At 49.8% G+C, this 20,201-nt stretch overlaps 8 protein-coding genes across 8 annotated transcripts; 3 read left to right on the top strand and 5 right to left on the bottom strand.

Moving 5' to 3' along the window:
• Positions 1-1,163: 1,163 nt before the first annotated feature.
• On the bottom strand, positions 1,164-2,057 carry N7473_009119 (putative quinol monooxygenase). Its single transcript, XM_057155058.1, has 4 exons — positions 1,970-2,057; positions 1,852-1,913; positions 1,673-1,785; positions 1,164-1,481 (listed from the first exon to the last, which is right to left on the bottom strand). The coding sequence occupies exons 2-4, from the start codon at positions 1,906-1,908 to the stop codon at positions 1,334-1,336; spliced, it is 318 nt and encodes a 105-aa protein (XP_057006188.1). The 5' UTR covers positions 1,909-1,913; positions 1,970-2,057; the 3' UTR covers positions 1,164-1,333.
• Positions 2,058-2,320: 263 nt separating this feature from the next.
• N7473_009118 (uncharacterized protein) lies at positions 2,321-3,270 on the bottom strand. The gene is made up of 2 exons (XM_057155057.1): positions 2,889-3,270; positions 2,321-2,843 (listed from the first exon to the last, which is right to left on the bottom strand). The coding sequence occupies exons 1-2, from the start codon at positions 2,963-2,965 to the stop codon at positions 2,573-2,575; spliced, it is 348 nt and encodes a 115-aa protein (XP_057006187.1). The 5' UTR covers positions 2,966-3,270; the 3' UTR covers positions 2,321-2,572.
• A 751-nt stretch (positions 3,271-4,021) lies between these two features.
• N7473_009117 (uncharacterized protein) lies at positions 4,022-4,684 on the top strand (the record flags this gene model as incomplete). Its single annotated transcript, XM_057155056.1, has 2 exons — positions 4,022-4,057; positions 4,115-4,684. 2 exons carry the CDS (start codon positions 4,022-4,024, stop codon positions 4,682-4,684), a joined length of 606 nt encoding a protein of 201 aa, XP_057006186.1.
• A 3,149-nt stretch (positions 4,685-7,833) lies between these two features.
• rgd1 (putative Rho GTPase activator (Rgd1)) lies at positions 7,834-11,046 on the top strand. The gene is made up of 8 exons (XM_057155055.1): positions 7,834-8,332; positions 8,427-8,480; positions 8,559-9,165; positions 9,236-9,976; positions 10,036-10,179; positions 10,238-10,332; positions 10,388-10,458; positions 10,514-11,046. The coding sequence occupies exons 1-8, from the start codon at positions 8,162-8,164 to the stop codon at positions 10,623-10,625; spliced, it is 1,995 nt and encodes a 664-aa protein (XP_057006185.1). The 5' UTR covers positions 7,834-8,161; the 3' UTR covers positions 10,626-11,046.
• A 337-nt stretch (positions 11,047-11,383) lies between these two features.
• Positions 11,384-12,556, bottom strand: N7473_009115 (uncharacterized protein; the record flags this gene model as incomplete). Its single annotated transcript, XM_057155054.1, has 3 exons — positions 11,384-11,855; positions 11,912-12,082; positions 12,198-12,556. The coding sequence occupies 3 exons, from the start codon at positions 12,554-12,556 to the stop codon at positions 11,384-11,386; spliced, it is 1,002 nt and encodes a 333-aa protein (XP_057006184.1).
• Positions 12,557-12,872: 316 nt separating this feature from the next.
• On the top strand, positions 12,873-14,602 carry N7473_009114 (uncharacterized protein; the record flags this gene model as incomplete). Its single annotated transcript, XM_057155053.1, has 5 exons — positions 12,873-13,018; positions 13,064-13,523; positions 13,594-13,649; positions 13,750-13,897; positions 13,985-14,602. Coding segments are annotated over 5 exons (1,062 nt in total), but the record flags the coding sequence as incomplete, so codon positions are not given.
• An 847-nt stretch (positions 14,603-15,449) lies between these two features.
• N7473_009113 (translation initiation factor eIF1) lies at positions 15,450-16,314 on the bottom strand (the record flags this gene model as incomplete). Its single annotated transcript, XM_057155052.1, has 5 exons — positions 15,450-15,464; positions 15,531-15,664; positions 15,740-15,832; positions 15,953-16,027; positions 16,287-16,314. The coding sequence occupies 5 exons, from the start codon at positions 16,312-16,314 to the stop codon at positions 15,450-15,452; spliced, it is 345 nt and encodes a 114-aa protein (XP_057006182.1).
• A 744-nt stretch (positions 16,315-17,058) lies between these two features.
• N7473_009112 (uncharacterized protein) lies at positions 17,059-17,884 on the bottom strand (the record flags this gene model as incomplete). Its single annotated transcript, XM_057155051.1, has 8 exons — positions 17,059-17,139; positions 17,205-17,221; positions 17,298-17,395; positions 17,456-17,467; positions 17,531-17,547; positions 17,610-17,641; positions 17,731-17,781; positions 17,848-17,884. 8 exons carry the CDS (start codon positions 17,882-17,884, stop codon positions 17,059-17,061), a joined length of 345 nt encoding a protein of 114 aa, XP_057006181.1.
• Positions 17,885-20,201: the final 2,317 nt, after the last annotated feature.

The following is a 20,201-nucleotide window of genomic DNA, read 5'->3' as shown; positions in this document are numbered from 1 at the left end:
GAAGTTATTGTTATGTACACCGAGAAACAAGAAAAAGGGGCGATAAGGGGCGGGCGCTCGGTCCGAATGACAATCGATAACGGGAAGGAGAACCCCCAAGGCGCTAGGGAGGTGGTGGATGGATCGAAAGGGCGAGAGAGAGAGAGATGGGGTGGTCGGAGGTTGAGTTCCTAACCGAAGTGAGCTTCAGGAGACGGGGACAGCAGTTGCAATTGGAGTTTGGAGCTAGGGGCAAAAAGAAAGAGGGGGAGGAGGGTAGGGAGTGGAGACACAAGGGAAGATCGGATTGAAGGAAAGGAGGGGCTGAGACTCACCCGAAAGCCTGGAGATTGAAGAAGTTGGAAATTCCTAAAGAGGTGGTGAAGGGATTGAAGGTTGGAGAGAGAAAAAAAAGAGGAGAAGAAAGTAGCTAAGAGTAGTAGGGCTGTAGGTACTACTGTACGGAGTTAGATAGTAGACTAAGGACAGGCCCTTAGCCAGCCAAGTTTAGAGAAAGCGACAAGCTGCGGGATCGTTGGATCGTTTGAATGGAGTCGCGGGTCTCCACCTCCATATTGATCTCGGGCTGAACACGGCCATTCGCTGTAAAGACGACCAGTGACATGATAGCATTAAACGATGAAATGGAGTATCTTCTCTAGCAAAGCAATCGATAACCAACCAACTTCCTCAATATATTAGCAATATCATGAAAACAAACCTCTCAGCCCCCAAGACATCCCAACCACCCCTATAGTTACTCCTCTGTACTATCTAAGGGTGTACATACTGTACATTCTATATCTGATCCCCCCAGATTAGCGCTACGCTGAACCCTACCAATATTTCATCCGTTGGCTACCACGGCTCCGTCCCAGATATCCCCCCTGCACCAATCGCATACCTATTCAATCACGGGCAGTTCTAGGGCGCCTGCACCACTCCGGCTTGGACCCCAAAGAGGGTGTGATAGGCTGAATCCTTCGTTGGTTGTTGCGCCCATGCATGAACCGACTTCCTGTCAAGCCTATTTATATATCCCGCACGGACGAGACTAGTATAGTATTTCATTATTCTGGGGATGCTCTTCGTCTATCTGATAATGCTTGAGATAGACAGGTGGATGGAGTAATAGCATGGGGAGCGAGTAGTAGAGAAGTATACTTGCGTGGTAGCATGAGACCCTGATTGGTAGATTGGTGGAAATATTTACTCCATCATACAGCATCACTCTCTATTTTGCTACAACAAAGATATAATAGAAATCTGATCCATCCACTTCAAACAACAAACGGCAAAGCACAGGCTCTGGCTCATAGTCTCGTAAACAAGCAGTCTTTCCGTCCCCTATCTCTTACAACCGGGACACTCCCCGCTGACCATTCAAGAATGCGCCCGCCCGAATCTCTGCAGGCTTCGCCATCAACGGGGCTAATTTAGTGAAAAATTCGCGGAAGTAGGCGCTCTTTGAGTGTGCCTTGACAGCAGCTTGATCCTTGTACCTGTAGTAGAAGCGATGGTGAGTTAGGACGGTCTGTAGATTCGTCGAGCGGGATGACATTATGCCGAGGCACGACGGGAGGAAAGGAGGGGGTCCCAATGGGTTAGGATTAGAACAGAAACGGATGAGGGTAGAAGGGAGGGCTAATGGATTTGATATGAACGAGAGAATATTTGATGTTGATGGACTAACCTCTCAATAATCACAATCTCGTTCTTGTCCTGGACTTTGATCGCGTAGTAGATTAGGGTACCGGGTTCGTTTTCTTGCACTTTCTTGACGACCTCGGCGACAAGTGCGGCAACCTATACCACGAAGGAAAGAATTAGATTGTATTCTTATCGTTTATTGACGTGAAAAAAGTATCGAACCTCGTCAAATTTCTCCGGCTTGGGGTAAAGCGAGGCGGCGACGTTGATCTCAGACATGGTGGCTGGTGGTTAATAGTTAGTTACAAGATTGGCTTTGCCCTCGATCATAGAGACTGACAGGATGGATATTGATAGATTTGATAAATTAAGAATACTCGACGAACCTAGATAGAGAAGAGGGAAGTAGTTTAAATGGAATTCTCTCGAGTATCTGCATGAATTATAAAGCAAGGTCCATCGGGGGGCCTTTAACCGGCAACCTCGGCCAGATTAGGTGGGTCCCCTCATAACATGATGAGGCGATCAGCTCCTTTTCTCCAGCTTTTCTCCTCTTTTCAGATGCATGTCGGGGATTTCTCCTTCTTTGGGAATATGTATAACAGATCCAGATCTTCGGGAAGGTTTAAGAGGTATAATCTTATTATCAGTAAATATAGTAATAAGCTTTATTCAAGTTTTAAATGAAATTGCCGAGAATTGCAGCTCTTTAGTGTTCTCATCTTAAAGTTTGTACAAGTATGAAGACTGTAGAATAGGATTCCATATTCGTGAATGATGTATCAAAGGACAAATGATATCAACCGTGTCCATAATCAATCACACACTCGTATCGATATGGGCTCTCCTCCACGCCAAAGCCGAGCGTGGATTGATTCAACGTGGCCAGCACTAGAAAAGACAGAGAAAAATACCCTTCATTGCCAATCAAAGTATTCCAGACCTAATTCCGCCGCCCATGATTATCCGCCCAAGTATTCATCGTAGACAATTCGTATGACGAGTTGTTGTCCCTCAATCCAGACATTGGTCCCGGTGAACCACCGCGCCTGGGGAAACGGGAGTTGCCAGGATGACCGCCCGGTCGCTCGTCGGATTCAATATCCCAATCTTCGCGTTTGTTCCACTGCGCGTCCTCTTGATTTTCGCGCTGATCCTTTTTATAGCGTCGGTAATATAGAGTTCCAAGGACAATGGCGGCGCAGAGGAAAATCCTGCAAATATCAGTATGGATGTGGTTTTGGGTTGGTGTTACTTACACGCCGCATATCGCAGCGGGTACGCCGATGGTGATGGCATCGCTGGTGGGCTTTTCGCCTTCACGTTTTGAGAACATCGTCTTGGTCTCGATAAGCTCTTTGCGGGGTGATAGAACCGGTTAATTTGTCGATTATCACGCGAATCGCGGTTTTCGTAGCTCGTTCCAGACGAAATTGATATCAATCAGGGGCGGCTTTGAGTGGGACTGTACAGAGCCAGAAGTTAAACGAGTGTTTGGGCTTAGTCGGGGAAAGAGAAGGGTGATGATGTCTGTCGGCTGTCCCTTTTTGATCCCCCTTGGTAACGAGTGATATTCCCTAAGGCTAGAGATTGTAAGAAGAATTATCTGGGGTTTAAGGATGATTTCATAACATTGCGATCATTCCTGAGGTTAAGACTGGATGAAACCAGCTAACCTACCTTAGTTAGGTTGTAACATCCGATGAGTCAGCGGAACATTCCCCGGCCTTGCTAAATTTATCACAACGCTACAATACTCCATGCAGTATAGGATAACGGACTTCTGAAGTAGCTCCGACCCAACACCTCTGGGAATAATACTACGAACACCGTCTGAGAAAGGGACATCCATATTCTAGAGCCTATTCGGGATGTTTTGCCCTACCATGCCTGTCCTTCCTACCTTATTTTTTCCACGCCGTCGTTGACACCAATTGACATGGAATTTTCGGCCGGTGAAGCTCGTCGGGTACACATTTCTGGCAAAAACACTTCGGTCTTTCCTCCAATTGCTCAAGGTACATTGACTGTGGAAGGGTTGAGGATTTGAATCAGCATGGTGTCGTTACTATCCACTGCGGATCAAGGAGTGAAAGGGCATCATACATCACTCTGCCCATCTTGATCGATACTGGTCCGACCCGCACTGATTTGGCATGACTTGATACATATTACTAGAGTTTGCTGATGACATTGATGGAAGTATTGACTAAGTTGATGACATATAACTATCTAAGCCTAATGCTCGATGTCCACATGGTCTATATCCCCGATAAATAATCCTCTATTTAGTAGAAAGATCGTCGTCGTATGGCCAGTTTTTAACAGAGTGAATGTGAGCTGCCAGAGTCGAAATGAAGTGCGAGTGGTCACTCGGGGCCCCATAGCCCTCATGATAGATCTTGCTGGTGGATGGGATCTCGTCATAGTCGATAAAAGGCAAGCTCACAAATAGCTTACCCGCAGACTCCTTCTGATTTCGTAGGTTATTCAGGAGAGTCTTAGCGTCGACCGGTTTATCATCGCCTTTCACCTTCTTGTACCATTCGGCACCTTTCGCCATGTCGATAGGCTTCAGGCCGTAGTCCTTCAAGCTCTTCAGACCTTTGACAGTCTGCCACTTTCCATCGAGGAGATTCTTGAAAGATTGAGCCCTGACGAAGAAGTAACAGTCACCACCCTCGCAGACACCATCAAACTCGTCCAGCTTGGCGCTGGAATAGTCCTTGGTAAGATCTCCATTGATATTATTCGCTTTGACAACGAAGATCTGATCCAACTGCCAGCTACCGCAAATGGCAAACACATTGAACTGCTTGGTGATACTGTGCAGGTTTTTGAAGTTCTTTCTCCAATTCTGTTGAATGTTGTTTGCGAAACCACCCCCCTTGAGCAATTTCCTCCAGCCATACGGTTCATCAAGAGGCTTCTCCGTCAATGGATCGCTGATAATGTGGTTGGCCCACTTCCAGACGCCATCTCTGGCGTTATCTTTGATCTTCGTCAGACTAGATTGCAGCTTGGCGATGTTGTGCACCTCGTCCTGAACGATTGAAGCCGCCGCACTTTGTGACGGAGCCATAATGGTGCTTTCGAGACTGAGCACACCTCCAAGACCTCCCGCAGCAGCTCCGATTCCGGGGATACCACCAAGAACTCCAAAGACACCACCAGCAATGCCGAACGCCGAGCTGGGGTCATCCTGGCTGATATCGTGGTCGGTAAACTTGGCTGCGATACTTGCTGCATTGCCGATCACGGTTGAACCAGCGCTATCGATAGCATCACCGAGGGATTGCGCAAAATAGGAGAAGCGCTTCATTGCCATCAAGTGGAAGTATGCAACGGGAGTCATTCCATTGCCATTTGCTCGGCAGTCATCACGATTGGCCTCAATGTCGCAAGAATAAGTGACTCCGACTACACAGTCGATTGAGCCGTAGTTCCGGGCCTGATCTGCGACATATCGCATGTAGGGCTTGGACTTGTCTGCTTCTTTGCCACCTAGACTGTGTGGCCAGGCTGCTGCACTGGTGAAATGTTAGATAAATTTTTTGGAATGTCGCAAGGGCCCACTTACAATTGTTCTACCCATTCGTCCATATGGAGCTTGTCCCAGCCCTTTTTGTTCATGTCATCACAGACCCACAGGTCTTTCTGCTCCGCTGCGATGTAATCCGGCAAACTTGGAAGACCGAAGGCTCCCACGGCTTTTGGCACTTGTCAGCTGTGGTACAGGAGAGAAATGAATAAAGCTTACCGAGCAGTGAAAAGAAAAATGTGTTCCGCATGATGGAAAGAAGAGCCTTGAATTGAATCAATTGTACAACCGAGGGCTTTGAAGCCTAAATACTTTGGGTTTCAGTTGATCCTTTAAAATGGAAGGATGAATTGTTTTGATAAATTGCTCTATCTATGGCAAGGAGCAAGTCTTTATAGCTTTGTGGCCTACAGCCTTGGAGACCCGTTGAATTGTTCAATATCGAGAACATACTACTACTTCTCTTCTGGCCCCCTCCAATGAATCCAACCGGCTCACCACTGACACATGGAAAAAACCCATATCTTGGTGAGTTTCCATCTATGTATTTTTCAGCCCCATACAGACCTGAAGTCACGATTCGATTTACTCCATAAGGAGCGGACTAGGGCATGAGCCAAGGAGATCGGCACTATCCACAACATGGGGGCCGGGTACTAACTACAATGACGAGCTTCGCCCTCTCTTACTCTTCGTACAGCCCCTTCCCCTCCCCACTTCCCCTGCGCCATTGTCTAAGGAAATTTGCATCCAATAGGCTCATACGAATAAGAATCTCACCGCTTTCTGCTTTATTACTATCTCTCACGCCAGTGGCGTTTGAGCCTCAGGACCCTGTATTAGGCATGATTCCTAGTTGATATTATAACCAGCAAGATCTTTTTTTATGCCCGGATGAAAGATTTCAACGTGTTCAAGGGTATTGGATAAGTCAGGGTCTACTCTTGAAACAAAGGCTATCGCCCCAATGCGGCTGAGATGAATGCACGCGATGTGGGCCGGAAGGATAAAACATGGATATCTGCGTTTGGGATCAGGCTCGAGTTATCGTATTTATCGGCCGTCCCAAGCTATCTACGGTTGCAACCTCAAAACATCGACTCAATATAGATTTAGATTGAGAGCCGCTGCAGTTGGGCTAAGAATTCTGGGTATGGCCTACGGCGGGTCAGACCGTGGGGTCGGCCCCATGGGTCTTGTGTGTACCCCACAAGAGTAACTCGAGAACCTGTAGGAATGCATTATTACATAGTGATGTCAAATATAAGACTCATAGCTCTAGAATATCTTGGTGGACCGCTCCCACCCACTGGGAATGCATTATGTTGGCTCCGCTTCACGAGGCTGAAGGCTAAGTCGATCTATGGATTTGGTACAGGATCGAATAGCCATGGAAGATGCCTTGCGCAGACAGGGAAATTTTGGGGCCAGGTAGACGGAGATCTCCGTCTCTAATTCTAGGAACTGGAACTAATCTATTGAAATCTAATTTGGGGAGAAGTCTTCTCATAGAAAGAAATTTACATGGCATGTCTTCATCTGGCTTCAAATGCGGCCTCGACAAGCTTGATGACCTTGAAGGGTTCGCTTTCATCCCGGAATTTTCAGTTTTCAGCTCTCCTATTTGGCTGATCTGATCACCAATCCGTGTCTTGTTCCTTACAAAGATCAATTTCCCTTTCGCGTTCCATAACGGAGACAACAAGAAATATGGCCGGACACTGGAGCCTCATCCTCACAATATTGATTTCAACAGGGTACCAAATATCATGTTGCATCCGCCTAGTTAATTCAATCCTCAAAGAGTACCCTAGTATGGATTACGAATTGCACCGCCAACCTCGCATGGCTCTGGAACTACGCGAACCTTATTTGGCAGATAACAATCTCACCGGAGCTATGGCTCGAGGCCATTCTTCGTTGTTTGTGGCCAGCCATGCTTTCTCCGATATCCCAAGCCGTGCTAAGGGAGATGGATCGTGTTTGTCGCGGCCAACATGGTTGGCGTGCGCCTGTTTGTCCATCCTTTCAAACCGTGCCCGAAGAATTCAGCCGCGGCGTTGGAAGATCATCCGAGAGCCTCGTTTAGTAGAAAAGCACGCAGGAACTGAGCCATATCAGGTATCTTGTAATTGAAATTCCCCCTCGGGATTTATATGTGAGCTAGGCTCGAGTGTCTCACTAACTATTTGAAGGACCAAGAACTGAACTAGAAGATTATATGTTACCATAGCTGGTCCTTGTCCTGCTCATCCAATCCCAAGGTCGTCCAAGCTGTGACCAATACTGGGGATTTTTTCCATTTGCTAGGAGGAGCGTTAGATGCGAGTGCGATGCAGGTATGCCGAAGGTAGTCAATCATAAGAGCGTACTACATAAGCGTGCTCGAAAACTTGTCTTCCTGTGGATAGCACTTTGCGTAGAATAATTCGTAAAATTGCATACTCATTCGATTAAGGTTGCCTGATGCGAAATCTAAGCAATTTTCTAGAAAAGCAGCATCCTTGGCCACTATGGAGAAATCTCCGCCTAGTTCCCCTATTATGAACCAGGTACAATTGCGGGATCATCGGATTGTGGCTGGGGTCGGAATTATGTCTTCCGTCTCTCCGACCAGGAACAGCTGGGCAAGTCGGTGCCCGACGTTCCTGAAGAAACATCACCGCCAAACTTATAGAACTGATTCATCCCCGCATGATCTTGGAAACCCTTGAGAAAACAAGAGAAAAAGGGCCATACAGGCCATACAGGGACAGCCACAGACACCAAAAAGCAGGCTCCAACATTCCATTCCGGTCCCGCCGCAACAAGCGTGACGACTGACCTCATTGATCGCCCTCAATCCCCCATCCCCACTGCCAAGCAATCGGTTTCCGGTGTCAGTTGATAATAATAGCCCCAGCCTGTGGGTGGCTTTGTGGCTTGTGAATTTCCCTCCCCTCCTCCATACTCTGCATCCTCCCCTTGACTGAAGAGAGCTCAGTGTCAATCATGTCCGACACGGCCCTTCCTGAACCAACTGCGCTCCCTGCGCTATCCGATGCGCCTCCATCGAGTGCCGGTCGCTCCTCCGGCACGGCGGCAGTCGACCTGTCGCATCCGCCACAGGCAGCCATCTCCGATGAGCTCAAAGCGCGTCTGGACAAAGTGATATACTCCGAGGTAAGTGCCAATGGCAACCAGGAGCAAGCGACATCAGTCGCATAGCAATCAAGAGTATTGCCCCTTGTGCTAACGGTGTGCTTTTCGCATGCAGATCGGTATCACCACTCTCCTAGCTCGATTGAAGCAGAGCGTGGCCTCTGCCAGGGTACGTCATTGTTGATAAAAACCAAATCCCCCTCCTCTTCGGACAAAACATGGATGCGCTAATGCTGCGCTCATATAGGATTTCTCATCCTTCTTGAAGAAACGAGGCTCCCTTGAAGAGGAGCATGCTCAGGGGTTGCGGAAGCTGTCTCGCGCCGTTAATGACGCCGCGCAACGCACCGAGAACCGACAGGGCACTTACAGCTCCAGCTATAAAGATATCCACCACTTGCAAGAGCGCATGGCCGACCATGGCCTGCAATTTTCCGTCTCTCTCCAGCAGATGGCCGACGACCTGCACGAGCTATCGACCAATATTGAACGTGGTCGCAAGCAGTGGAAGCAGACTGGATTGGCTGCGGAGAAAAAGGTCATTGATGCCGAAGCTCAGGCTGAAAAGGCAAAGGCCAAATACGAGTCATTGGCAGAGCAGTATGATCGCGTTCGGACGGGTGATAAGACAGGCGGAAAGTTTGGCTTGAAGGGTCACAAGTCGGCGGCTCAGCATGAAGAGGATCTATTGCGCAAGGTCCAAAATGCTGATAGTGACTATGCTGCCAAGGTCACGGCGGCCCAGGCGGCGCGCCAGGAATTGGTGTCTACACACCGGCCACAGGCAGTGCATAACCTCCAGCAGTTAATTGCTGAGTGTGACTCGGGGTTGACCCTGCAACAGCAAAAGTTTGGTAAGTTGGGAGGCTCTCATGGAGCACTTATCTATCGTTGTTGACAGCAGAAGAAGCTAATGAATTGCAGCTACCTTCAGCGAGAAGCTGCTGCTTGGCCAGGGTCTCTGTGTCAGCCCCATGAAGACGGAGAATGGAGCGATTGTCCCTAAGAGTTTGGCCGAGGTAGTGCGTCAGGTCGACAACCAGAAGGACTTCCATGACTTTATTCTCAGCCACGAGGGGAGTCCGGGTGCCATCAGTGGGCCAGAGGTCAAGTATGAGCGCCATCCAACCCTAGGCGCTGGCGCAGCCGCAGTACCAGCCGCAGCAACCCCGTCTCAGAGCAGCACCCAAGCCAAACGACAATCTACTCTGCCCCAAACCTTTTCTCAACACAACGTCGCTTCTCCATCTCCTCAACCCGCCCCGAGTAGCACAGATCGCTTCCAGCCACTTCCCTACCCTACACAGGGGGAGCCTATCTCGGCACTTCCCTCACAGCCTCCATATCCTGTCTCTGGACCACCTGCTCACGAACCCGCCCTTGCACCTGTTCACCCGCCAGCGCCAATGAAGGGTGGCTCTGCTCCGCTGATGGCCGGTCCACCTCCAATGGACCGGGCTACTCTGCAGGCCAGCCTGCCACCGCTGAAGCCGGTGTTTGGCGTTTCCTTGAATGACCTGTACACTCGCGATGGCACCGCGGTTCCCTTCATCGTCTACCAGTGCTTCCAGGCCGTGGAGCTGTTTGGTCTCGAGACTGAGGGTATCTACCGACTCTCCGGCAGCGCTAATCACATCAACCATATGAAGGCGGTCTTTGATAACGGTCAGTCTAACTGGTATCATTTCCTCAGTGATCTCCGTGCTAATCGATCGTATATCTAGATGCCTCCAAGGTTGACTTCACCAGCCCGGAGGATTTCTACCACGATGTCAATAGTGTTGCAGGCCTGGTCAAGCAGTTCTTCCGGGACTTGCCTGAGCCGCTGTTCACCTCGCAGTTTTACAATCAGTTCATTGATGCTGCTCGTAAGTTTTGATCTATTTGGTGTTTTCTCACGTTGAAACTGACAAGATGACTTTGCAGGTATTGAGGATGATACTCAGCGCCGTGACTCGTGCCACGCTCTCATCAACAGCCTTCCGGACGCCCACTACGCTACTCTGCGGGCTGTCATCCTGGTAAATCACTACTGATGTCTCACGAAAACAAAGAACCCTACTAATAGTTTTGCAGCACCTGAACAAGGTCCAGGAGCACTACACCTCGAACCGCATGAACGCCGGTAACCTGGCCATCTGCTTCGGGTAAGTAACCAGCACTCTCATTCGTCACATTTCAGTATTTCTAACATCACGATAGACCGACTCTGATGGGCGCTAACTCGGGCGGCAACATCGCCGATGCTGGCTGGCAAGTCCGCGTGATTGAGACCATTCTCAACAACACCTTCCAGATCTTCGATGATGACTGAGTGATTCGCCTCATGTCCATCGAATTGTCATACGAACCTTTCCTCGCGGTCATCGGTCTCTACTCGCGCTGTGATACGCTCAAGAGCGAATTCGAGTTCACACCCTTTCCTTGTCTCTTGTTTCAGGATCCCTGGTCGTCATACTCGATCTTCTTCCCTATTTGATTCCCAATCATGTTTTGTTCGACTCATCCGCACTTTTTCCACTTCCTTTATTATTCTGCTTCTCTTCTCCCGGAATAGCCTCTGTCGTCCATTCTGTGCGTATGCCGGATTGAGCTCAACTTTGTTCTACACACGCTATCACCTTGCTTTCTTTCCCCTGTACATATCCACCGGTGTCTTCCTACGTCCGTAGGACTTGCTTAGTGTCTTTCATCAACTCGAATCCATGATGACCCTTCCTTCTTACTGTCGCTCGCTTAAGATTAGTAGCTAAGTTTACAGGTCTAATCGGCTTACGAGTAGTAATACTCTGGAACCTCCGGACTTAATATGACTATAATACATGAATTGGTAGATGCTCTATATGACTGGCTAGATATGACAAATTCATAAACTGGACACAAAAAAACGCCCCGGGCAACGTCAGACCGCGAACAAAAGGTTGCCGATTCCACTCCAATAGGGAAACACGACAGGGGCTCCAGGAGATGGGAATGAGGACAATCGAAACCGTTAACACAAGTTGAAGAAAAATAATAATAGGCGTTTTGTGTTTTTACATCAGGAGGTACTCCTGCAACGTGTTACCCGATTTAAAGACGGCCGCCGGGCCCCATGTTCTTCATGGCCTCAAGACGGTCCAGGGCAGACAGACCCGGGGCAAAAGCAGGATCAGTGTTCAGGGTCTTCATATCGGTCTCGTTGGTAGTACCCCAGATCTGCCAGTCGGAGTGCTTGCCGTGCCAGATGAGCTGCTGGATAACGACGTACTCCAAGCAGTCCTGCTCCTTGGCGGCGGGGACGACCTCGTTCGAGGCGTTGCGTCCGGTGACGGTCTTGGTCATGGATTGTCTGGAAGATAGGCGCACGACGACTTGGCGAATTCCGGAGTTGGGCATGTCGGGAATCTTGACGGCGCGGTCTGTCATGACGCGTGCGCCGCTGAACTTGTTGCCGACTAGTGTCCAGGTCACCTTTTCGTTTGCGGGGCGGCTTTGGACTTGGCCGATTAGTTTGGTGGCGAGCTTGTCGCAGCAGATGCGGCGCAGTTCGGTAGTGTTTCCCCTGGAGTTGTCATGTTAGAACAGGTGATCTCGATCGTGGAGACGGTGCGTACTTACTCGGCAAGGTTGGTGTACATCTGCGTGTACAGGGACTTGGCGATTGACTTTCGGTCCACGCTGTGGAAGATCTTGAAGAAGGGAAGGGCGATGGATCCGATATGGGGCTTCTGCAATTGGTTTGCAATAAAGGGAATGTTGTTGAGGTCCTTCTTGCAGTATATCAACAGACTATTGTCCAGGTTAGCGAACGATACATTTCAAGTCCATGTGCTTGTCCCGATGTCTGACTCCCTAGTCTCAACAATGGGCGAGACAGCGAGAAGCATTGTCCATGAAAACCAACCTGGCATAACCCTGGAAGACACTCTTAATCCAAGTCCATTCCATCCGGAACCGATCCCGCGGATCCTGGAAGATCGAGGGCAGGTCCCTCCACATCGGCTTAACAAAGGTACCCGGCAGCAGACCAATATCATTCGGCAATTGGCTCTTCATCACATCCTTTGCGCGAGACTTCATCGAAGGCTGTGCCGGGCTGCTGGGCTTGAAGTTTTGCGTTCGGTAGGCCCATCGTTGCGCCGCCGCCGAAAAGGACCGGGACTGCTGCTGCGTCGAGCCGGAGGCGAAGGACTGGGCGATCAGGGAGGTAGGGCGGGCATTGGGGAATATGCTGCCCGCAGGAAGACGCAGTGAAGACGCCATTGCGAGCTGCGACGCGGGGGTCGGAAGTGGATTTCTTGATCGCAATGAACCCGAGAAGGAGAATCCAAGGAAAATCCGCGGATGGTCACGTGTCTGTCTCCGCGATTTCGCGGGCTGATGATTATGGGAAGCTCTCGATGAGTGAGGGTTCCAGCTGAAACGCCACACGCACACTCTCCACTCCTCGTTCAGGTGTTAACGAAAAGGTCGCTGGTGATAACCTCTGAAACTCACAAATTGTGCGGATTTGTCCTTGTACTCTCCTCAAACCGGCATTCCACATTACGTCTCTATCCCGAAATCATCCACCGATTAGGGGACTCGGCCAACTCGACACGCGACTTACTTTGAAACGAACCAACTCACTCCTTTTACCAATATTCACTCCCAATACACCATTCCCAACGACTCTGCGCGGCGGCCGCATATGCCGCGACCAGATCTGAAGGCTGGCTCCTCTCCGTAATGGCTCACCACCACCATACTCACCCCCGCCCACGCAACCAGCCCGCCAGACCTAAATCTCGCGCGGACTCCCATTCCCCCAGAGCTCCTCCGACCCCTCGTGCCCTCACTGCAGGGCCAATTCCTCAAAGAAGTGGCGTCTCTATCAACACCGGCCGTCGTCGCCCCGCCCTCCCCGACCTCCGATACATCCCAAACCCCACTCGGCAGTGATGCTGATGCTGGCCAGACTACGTCCTCACCGCTGCATCCGCGAGTAGCGGTCATCTTGGGTGTTGACCGCAGGTGGTACATCCCGCTGCTGGTATGCCGGGCGCTGAGCACGCTGCCTGCGGCGTGGTGGGGGCTGCGATGTGCGTTTACCTTTTTGGCTGAGCTGTTGCATATCAGGCCGGGGATGGGACGGGAGGGATGGGCGGCGGCCATTGTTGGGAGTGTGGGACAGGAGTGGGATGTTGAGAGGAGGTTTCGGGTTACGGAGGTTGCGCTGGCAATTATGTGGGTATGTAGGATGTCTTTGTCTTGTTCTGGACTCATGATTGGAGACGTTGGCTAACTTTTTTGATTGATAGTGCTGTGCATCCGCATATCTTTCTTATTTCTTTGCTGATTGTATGATGTCTCGATGGTGAGTGATATCCTACTCTTTCTCGAGGCGCTCGCTCGAGCTGTCTATACGCCCTTTTCACTTCATGTCAATTACTTACTGACCTCCTCTCTTCTTCAAGGCTTTTGAATTACACCCCACCTGCCGTTGTAATCCGGCTTTTAACAACGAACGGGTTAATCGCATATATCACTTCTTGGGTTCTCTATCTTTCCGGCGCATCCTCTGATCCACGACTGCTCCTACCCGCCTGGATCTCCATTACAACCGTATGTCGCAATATCAGACCCATAACCGAACCCGACACCCCCAAGAAAACCCCAAGCTGTATAACTAACCCTCTTTCTCCAAAATAGACCCTCACATTCGTCTACCACGCCACACAAAACCACGCAACAATAAAACGAGAAACAGCAGCCTCTCTACTCGTCGTCTCAGTAGCCAGTTTCCTCAGCATGTCCTCCCTCCTCCTCCAACTCCATCTCACCCGTGAAAACGAACCCGAAGTCCCCGTCTTTGTGATCACCCGCAAACTATGGGACTGGGCCGTTGCAATCTTCCTACGCATGCGAGTCGCAGATGCTCGAGCCGGCGTCGGCGAACTATAGCCTTGTTCACACCTTGGGTGTCTTACTTCCCCCTTTCCCTTTCTCCTAACCTCCTCCGCCCTCCGATCCCATCCCCTGTCTTCTTCTTCTTTCTTCCTACCTTTCGGAGTTACGCTGCTTAACATTGCTACTCTTCTGATCCCCATTTTTACTTGCCTTACATCAAATGGATCCATTACTTTTGAGCGGAATCGCTACAAATGTGCTGGGTTGGATTTTTGTATATTCTTCTGGCTCTGTCTTTGAACGAGCCTCGTTAACCAACTTCTTTGCACCCACATTACCCTTCTGTGTCCAGCTGGACTAGCTCTTTTTTGTGTCATTCATCGGTCTTTGATAGATCAAATCCCATTATTCCAATTCCTCGCGAACCGTATTCATACCTGTAAGATAGAAAGAACCTTTCGGAGGATCAAACTCGACTGTGTGCGAGCTTGAGTACTTTACGTATTACGCTACAAATTCTGAAGATTGTGGCACACAAAGTTCAATGAGCAGTTCATGTTTCCTCATTTCCAAAAGACAATACTGGTAGACATGCGTATGTATGCATGAAAAGAGCGAGAAACAGTAGGAAGAATAGGGAAAGACGGTAGAGACCGACAAATCGAGCCCAAACAGCATAAGAGGACGCACCCCGTATTCAAAATGACTGGTTTCTCCTCGAACAGTTCCTAGTCACTTAGTCCAAGTCTAGATCCAACGAAGCATTCGAGAATCCGACCGAACCAGTAACAAGGGAAAACTGTCGCTCCTGAACAGCAAAGGAAAGGAAAGAAGAAAATGACAAGCACACACGCAGAGTGATGAATGAAAATAACATCGAATAAAATGAAAAAAAGCATCGTCTGTCTATGCAGATATGGGTATCTACCAACGCCTCGTTCCGTCATAATCCCGTTCTTGGATAAGAATAAAGTCGAAAGGAAATGAACACGCTTAACCCTGTCGATCATGCTGAAAACGTATCGCCGAGGACCATCAGGGGGTGGAAAGCGGGGGAAAGCGTGTCATAGCTTCGACGTGGCCCACGTCTAATACGCCAGGCACAAAGTGGTGGGGGGACAGAAAGCAAGAGATTTGACCAAATGGATTGGGCCGGCTTGGAGCACGGCCGGCGGTTAAGGGGACACGTGGCGTGCTTCCTATTCCCACCGCTCACAGGGCAACATAGACTGGGAAGAAGGGACCGGAACAAGGCAAGGTAACGGGATTAGAACCCATGGACCTGGAGGGAGAGAGTCAGAGATGTGGACTTGTACCTGGGAGAAGGGAACAAAGACAAAAGACATACCTTGATGGTCTTAGCATCCAGCTCGAGGCCTTCCTTCTTGTCGGTCAAGAACTCCTGGACATCCTTACGCTGATCTCCCTGAAGCTGAATCACCTCACCCATCTCAGTGTCAGCGACGATGGTGCCATTGCAAGCTGGGCGATTGTTAGCGTTTGTTTCAAGTGACCGGCCAGCAGCAGCATGCAGAAAAAGGGAGGAAAGCAACATACCGAATTTCTTCTTGATGACCTTCAAGATCTTCTTCTGGTCAAACTTCTTGGGAAGACCCTGAACAGTAGTCAGAGTCTTACGACCATTGCGCTCTATATATCAAAGTTAGCATGTGGCTCAGAAAAGGGCTATCACACTTGACGGGCTCCGTCTTGGCACCGACGCGCCCACCGTGACGATCAGCGACCGCGGGGTAGGATTGTGCGACATACGCTGAATCCGTATATGGATGTAGTTCTGAGACTGTTTAGTCTCGCCGGCGTCTTCGTCAGCTTCGGCGAAGGGGTCTGTGAGGTAAAAAGATAACATGTCAGTCTTGGTCCAATACTAAATCTCTACCCCGCCGCAACGCTCAGCAGTGAGGCTGAGCCATGAGACCCAGACCCCTCTGACCGAGCAGCCCAACACCACAGACAACATTCAAAGACCCATTTCTGGCGACAAATGTATACTGTGGTGGAAGACCGGTCTGGTCTGTCTGTCTGCGAGTGGTGTTTGGGACGTGCTCATGCGCCCACAAGAGAGGGGGGAAGGGTGGCGACTCACCGAAGGACTTGAGGTTTTCGATGGACATAAACTCGGCGTTCTGACCTTGACGGTTTAAAAGCGGGTTTGTGAAAAATAGAGCGAAGGGGTGAGATTCAATATCTCTGAAAAGATGAGCGATCGAAGCGTGTGGAGAGTGAAGAGTGAAGAGTCGGAGTGAACTGGTTGAAGGTCGGAGAAGAATGAGAAGGAAGAGAGCGGCAAACCCTTTTGAGGCCTGTGGGGGGAAGGCGGTGTGTGACTAAGCGACCCCTCCGCGTTTCTGTGACTCGAACAATGATTCAAGTAGTTTACGATTGGCAGGGCAAGTTGACTATTTATAGAATAATGAAAAAAAGCAAAGAGTATACGGAGCCCATAGGTTTGAAGAATTACAGAAAAGCGTTGTGCGAGATGGTGGACAAGAGTGTAGAATGTTGACACTCCCGAAGCTAGAGAAGGTTCCCGAGTCCTTCTCGATCTTACCATCTGCAGCACTACCAGGAGTATTTGCACAGAGAATGGGTATGGACAGTGTTTGGAACGATACAATGATGGCCATCGTGCATAAATTGTCCTAAAATAATATTACAAGAAGAAGATCCACTCGAATATCGGTACAAAACGAGCCAACGAGTGTGCACGTGTGCCACAATCAGGCAAACCGAGTTTCAAGGCCAAGGCATGCCCGTATCTCCAGTCCAGTGAAAAGTTCGTCCACACGTAGAACAAGATGTAGAGGTATTAGGCTCGTTGTATTGGTAGCAAAAGGTATCACAAGAGATTAGGAAGTTTAGGGCGAAGGCGAGGGAGCCGGGGGAGCAGCAGCTGTGCCCTTGGCAACCTGCGGAGGCAGGAACATGGGGAAGTAGGTCTGCAAGGAATGGTTAGAAGACTGGTGGGAGGACGATGGGGGCGTAGATTATTCCATGGACGTACAACGACCAGCGCCATCACTAGAGGAGGACCGCAAGATTAGCTTGGATCTAACAGACAGACTCGACAGGGAAAAGGAGGTGAATTGGCACGTACAAGACATGAAGACGGACATGTAGGCCGGGGTGGCAGCAGTCTTCTTCTGCTCGGAGGACTCGGCGAGCCAGGTCTGAAGGGAGAAGACGAAGGAGACCCTGTGGAAAGAGGTGTCGTTAGCGGGATCAGGAACCGGCCACTTGGAGCTCGCTACATACCAGCCAATCATTCTGCATCGCATTGGTCGTTAACAAGAGGTTTCTGTGGTGGTCAATTGGGCGTTCAAGGCTCACCTGTTCCGCATGAACATCTAGATTCAATCGCATGTTAGCTAAAAAGGGTCTCCAAGAGCACGGAATCGCATCCACCTACCGCAGCCATGGGCATCGTGCTCGACATGGTGCCTATCACAGATTTCCGTCAGAACATCATAACCGCTTGTATTTGCGCAGACTCCAGGATCTCGCCTGGAGTGTTGGGTGTGGTCGCGTACTGGACATGTCGCCATCATTGGCACTCTTGGGCGGGTCGACGTAGGGAATTGCTGCGGCGTCATTCCAGGTTAGCCAGATGGATAGAGAGAGAGAGAGAAATCAGCAGATTAACTCACCGAGATCCGCGCGCCGCATATCCTTGTTTGACGCCATGATTTTAGCTGTGGGACTGATGGTGGTGAATATGGGGGAAGGAGAAGGTCCTGAGGCGGCAACCCCCAAATGCCAAGACCGGTTGCCCGCTTGGGCTAGACTCGACGCATGGGGAACTCCGAAGAACGGAATCGTGGGGAGGGAAAGATAGGAATGGAGATACAGAGATAGGAAGTGGGAAGAATCAAAGCTGGAGATATTCGATATGTGATAATCTAGTGCTACAGTATGTTATCTACGAGGTACTGTATAGTATGCTATGTAGAGTGTACTGATCCATGTACAGTCCGTGTTACGAAATCGAATCTACAAGTCCATAGGTCCCACGGATAGTGATCCGCTCGAATCTGGGGACGATCTCACATTGCACGGGAGAGTCGGTGAGCGCGGAACTCGATTTCCCTGTGCCTTGAGCCAGCCATGGCATGTAGATCGCGGATCAATGCACGATATGTCCGTCTATCTCATCGCGCTAAAGCAGCACCGTACAGATGATCAAAGGGTCAACACGGAGGAGTAGTGACAGCCAACTCAGATCCTCCAGCAGATGACGATGTATCATCAGTCTGTCTGCAAGTGTGCTCTGATCCTCCCTCCTTGCATATTCGGCATCGCCAAGATGACACGGCACGCTGCATGCGAGTTGCGACCGCATCGCCAACCGACCCGGCATCTCCGACGGTAGTCTCCCGCCCGGTGGGAATTTCCGATGGATCATGGAAGGCTGGGATGGTGCCACAGAGACCGCGGATAAAAACACGAAAACGCGATCCCCGTCCAGTAACGGAGTCGTTTATCACGTGTGGGAGCCACGGATGGTGGGCCGATACGGGTAACGGAATGTGGACGCGCATGGGGAATGACCTCGAGAAGTTGTACAGTACTTGTTAGTGATTGATTCGCTCCCTAAGAGTCAAATCAAAACCCAGCTCAGTGATAAGCGAGAGCGCCCCCCGGTAACTGGGGGGGAAAACTGCAGTTGCATTAGGGGGAAGGCGTAAGCCGAGGACAATGTAATAATCGCCGAGAAACCCACGGACCAAAAGGAGTCTCAGCGACCGGGAGGAATCCCTAATAGCCGCGGGTTGGAGTCCATCTGTAGTTTGATCGATAGAACGGGGCTGAGTCCGGGTTGCGCATGGGAGAAAAAACCTGGGTGTCATGATTTGGCATGGAGATGGCGAGCTGATGGGAGGAGATGAGTGCATGGACATTACGAAGTAGGTGGAACGGAAATAACCTTATGGTAGGACAGTAGGACGGTCAAATAGCGAGATTCGGACCTGTGCTTGTTAGTTAGAGTATGGACTCTATGGAGTAGCTGGCCCCGAGAAAGTGGAAGGCAATTCCCGAATCTTGTTATTATTAGTTTATAACTGTTGTCTTGACTGGCCTAAGAGGACTATTCAAAGTTCTATAGTTCCATCATGGGAGTTACAGGCCAGTTCAGGAAGGGAGATGCGACGGGGTTTGGGTATGTCCGCTTAACGGAGGGACTTTGGGCTCTAGTGTTGATCATATGTAATGGGTTCTTCTTTTCTACTTTTAGCAGTTAATCATCATGGATCAGAATACGACATGGATGAGACTAGACAAGGAGTATGAATAGTATCCTTGTTAAGTTATCATATTTGTCCTACGGTGAATCATATCCCCCGTCGGGTGTCGGGTAAGAACGAGTGGAAGAAGGAATTTAGGTTGTGTCACCCTCTGTTACCCTTCAACCCGGATTTTCAAATATTCAAATACCTATCTGGCAACAGTATCTACAAAGTCAAAAGTAAAAAAAGAAAAGAAAAAAAAGCAATAAGTGGAATACATGTTAAACTCTCTGGGGGATAACTTGATAAGTCCTCCTTTGTTCTTCAGCTGCCGTCGGCCTGGAGTGCCACGAAACCCACTGCGGTGACCGCCGTGCCGTCTGACTGTATTTTCCGGACGAGAGAATTGAGTAGTAGTTCCGTAAAAGGATACCCAAAATTGATACACATTATCCACTCACTAGTTGACTGGGGCTGCCCACAGGCGCGGTAATTCGGCAATGACTCGGTCTAAAAAGGGGAAAGGGGACCGACTTTGGAGGTTGTAGCACGGGAGTCAGAGGGCTTTTGCGGGAATGTTCTTATTTCCCTGATTCCATCAATCATGAAATGGGATATAGCCGAGAAAGGAAGGGTGGAGTGGGGGAATTACCGTGGAATACAATTCCAACATGCCATAGAGTTGGCTGATGTAAAGAAGAGGAGGTCTGATCAAAATGAAACAGGGTCCATCAGACCATACTACTAGCCTTAGAATAAGTTAGTAGTCGTGATAA

This window comes from Penicillium subrubescens (assembly GCF_028828155.1).
Source record: "Penicillium subrubescens strain IBT 31985 chromosome Unknown utg000006l_segment0_segment0, whole genome shotgun sequence".
Classification (NCBI taxonomy): domain Eukaryota; kingdom Fungi; phylum Ascomycota; class Eurotiomycetes; order Eurotiales; family Aspergillaceae; genus Penicillium; species Penicillium subrubescens.
Note: the sequence above shows the minus strand (reverse complement) of the source record. Positions and strands in the feature narration are given on the sequence as shown.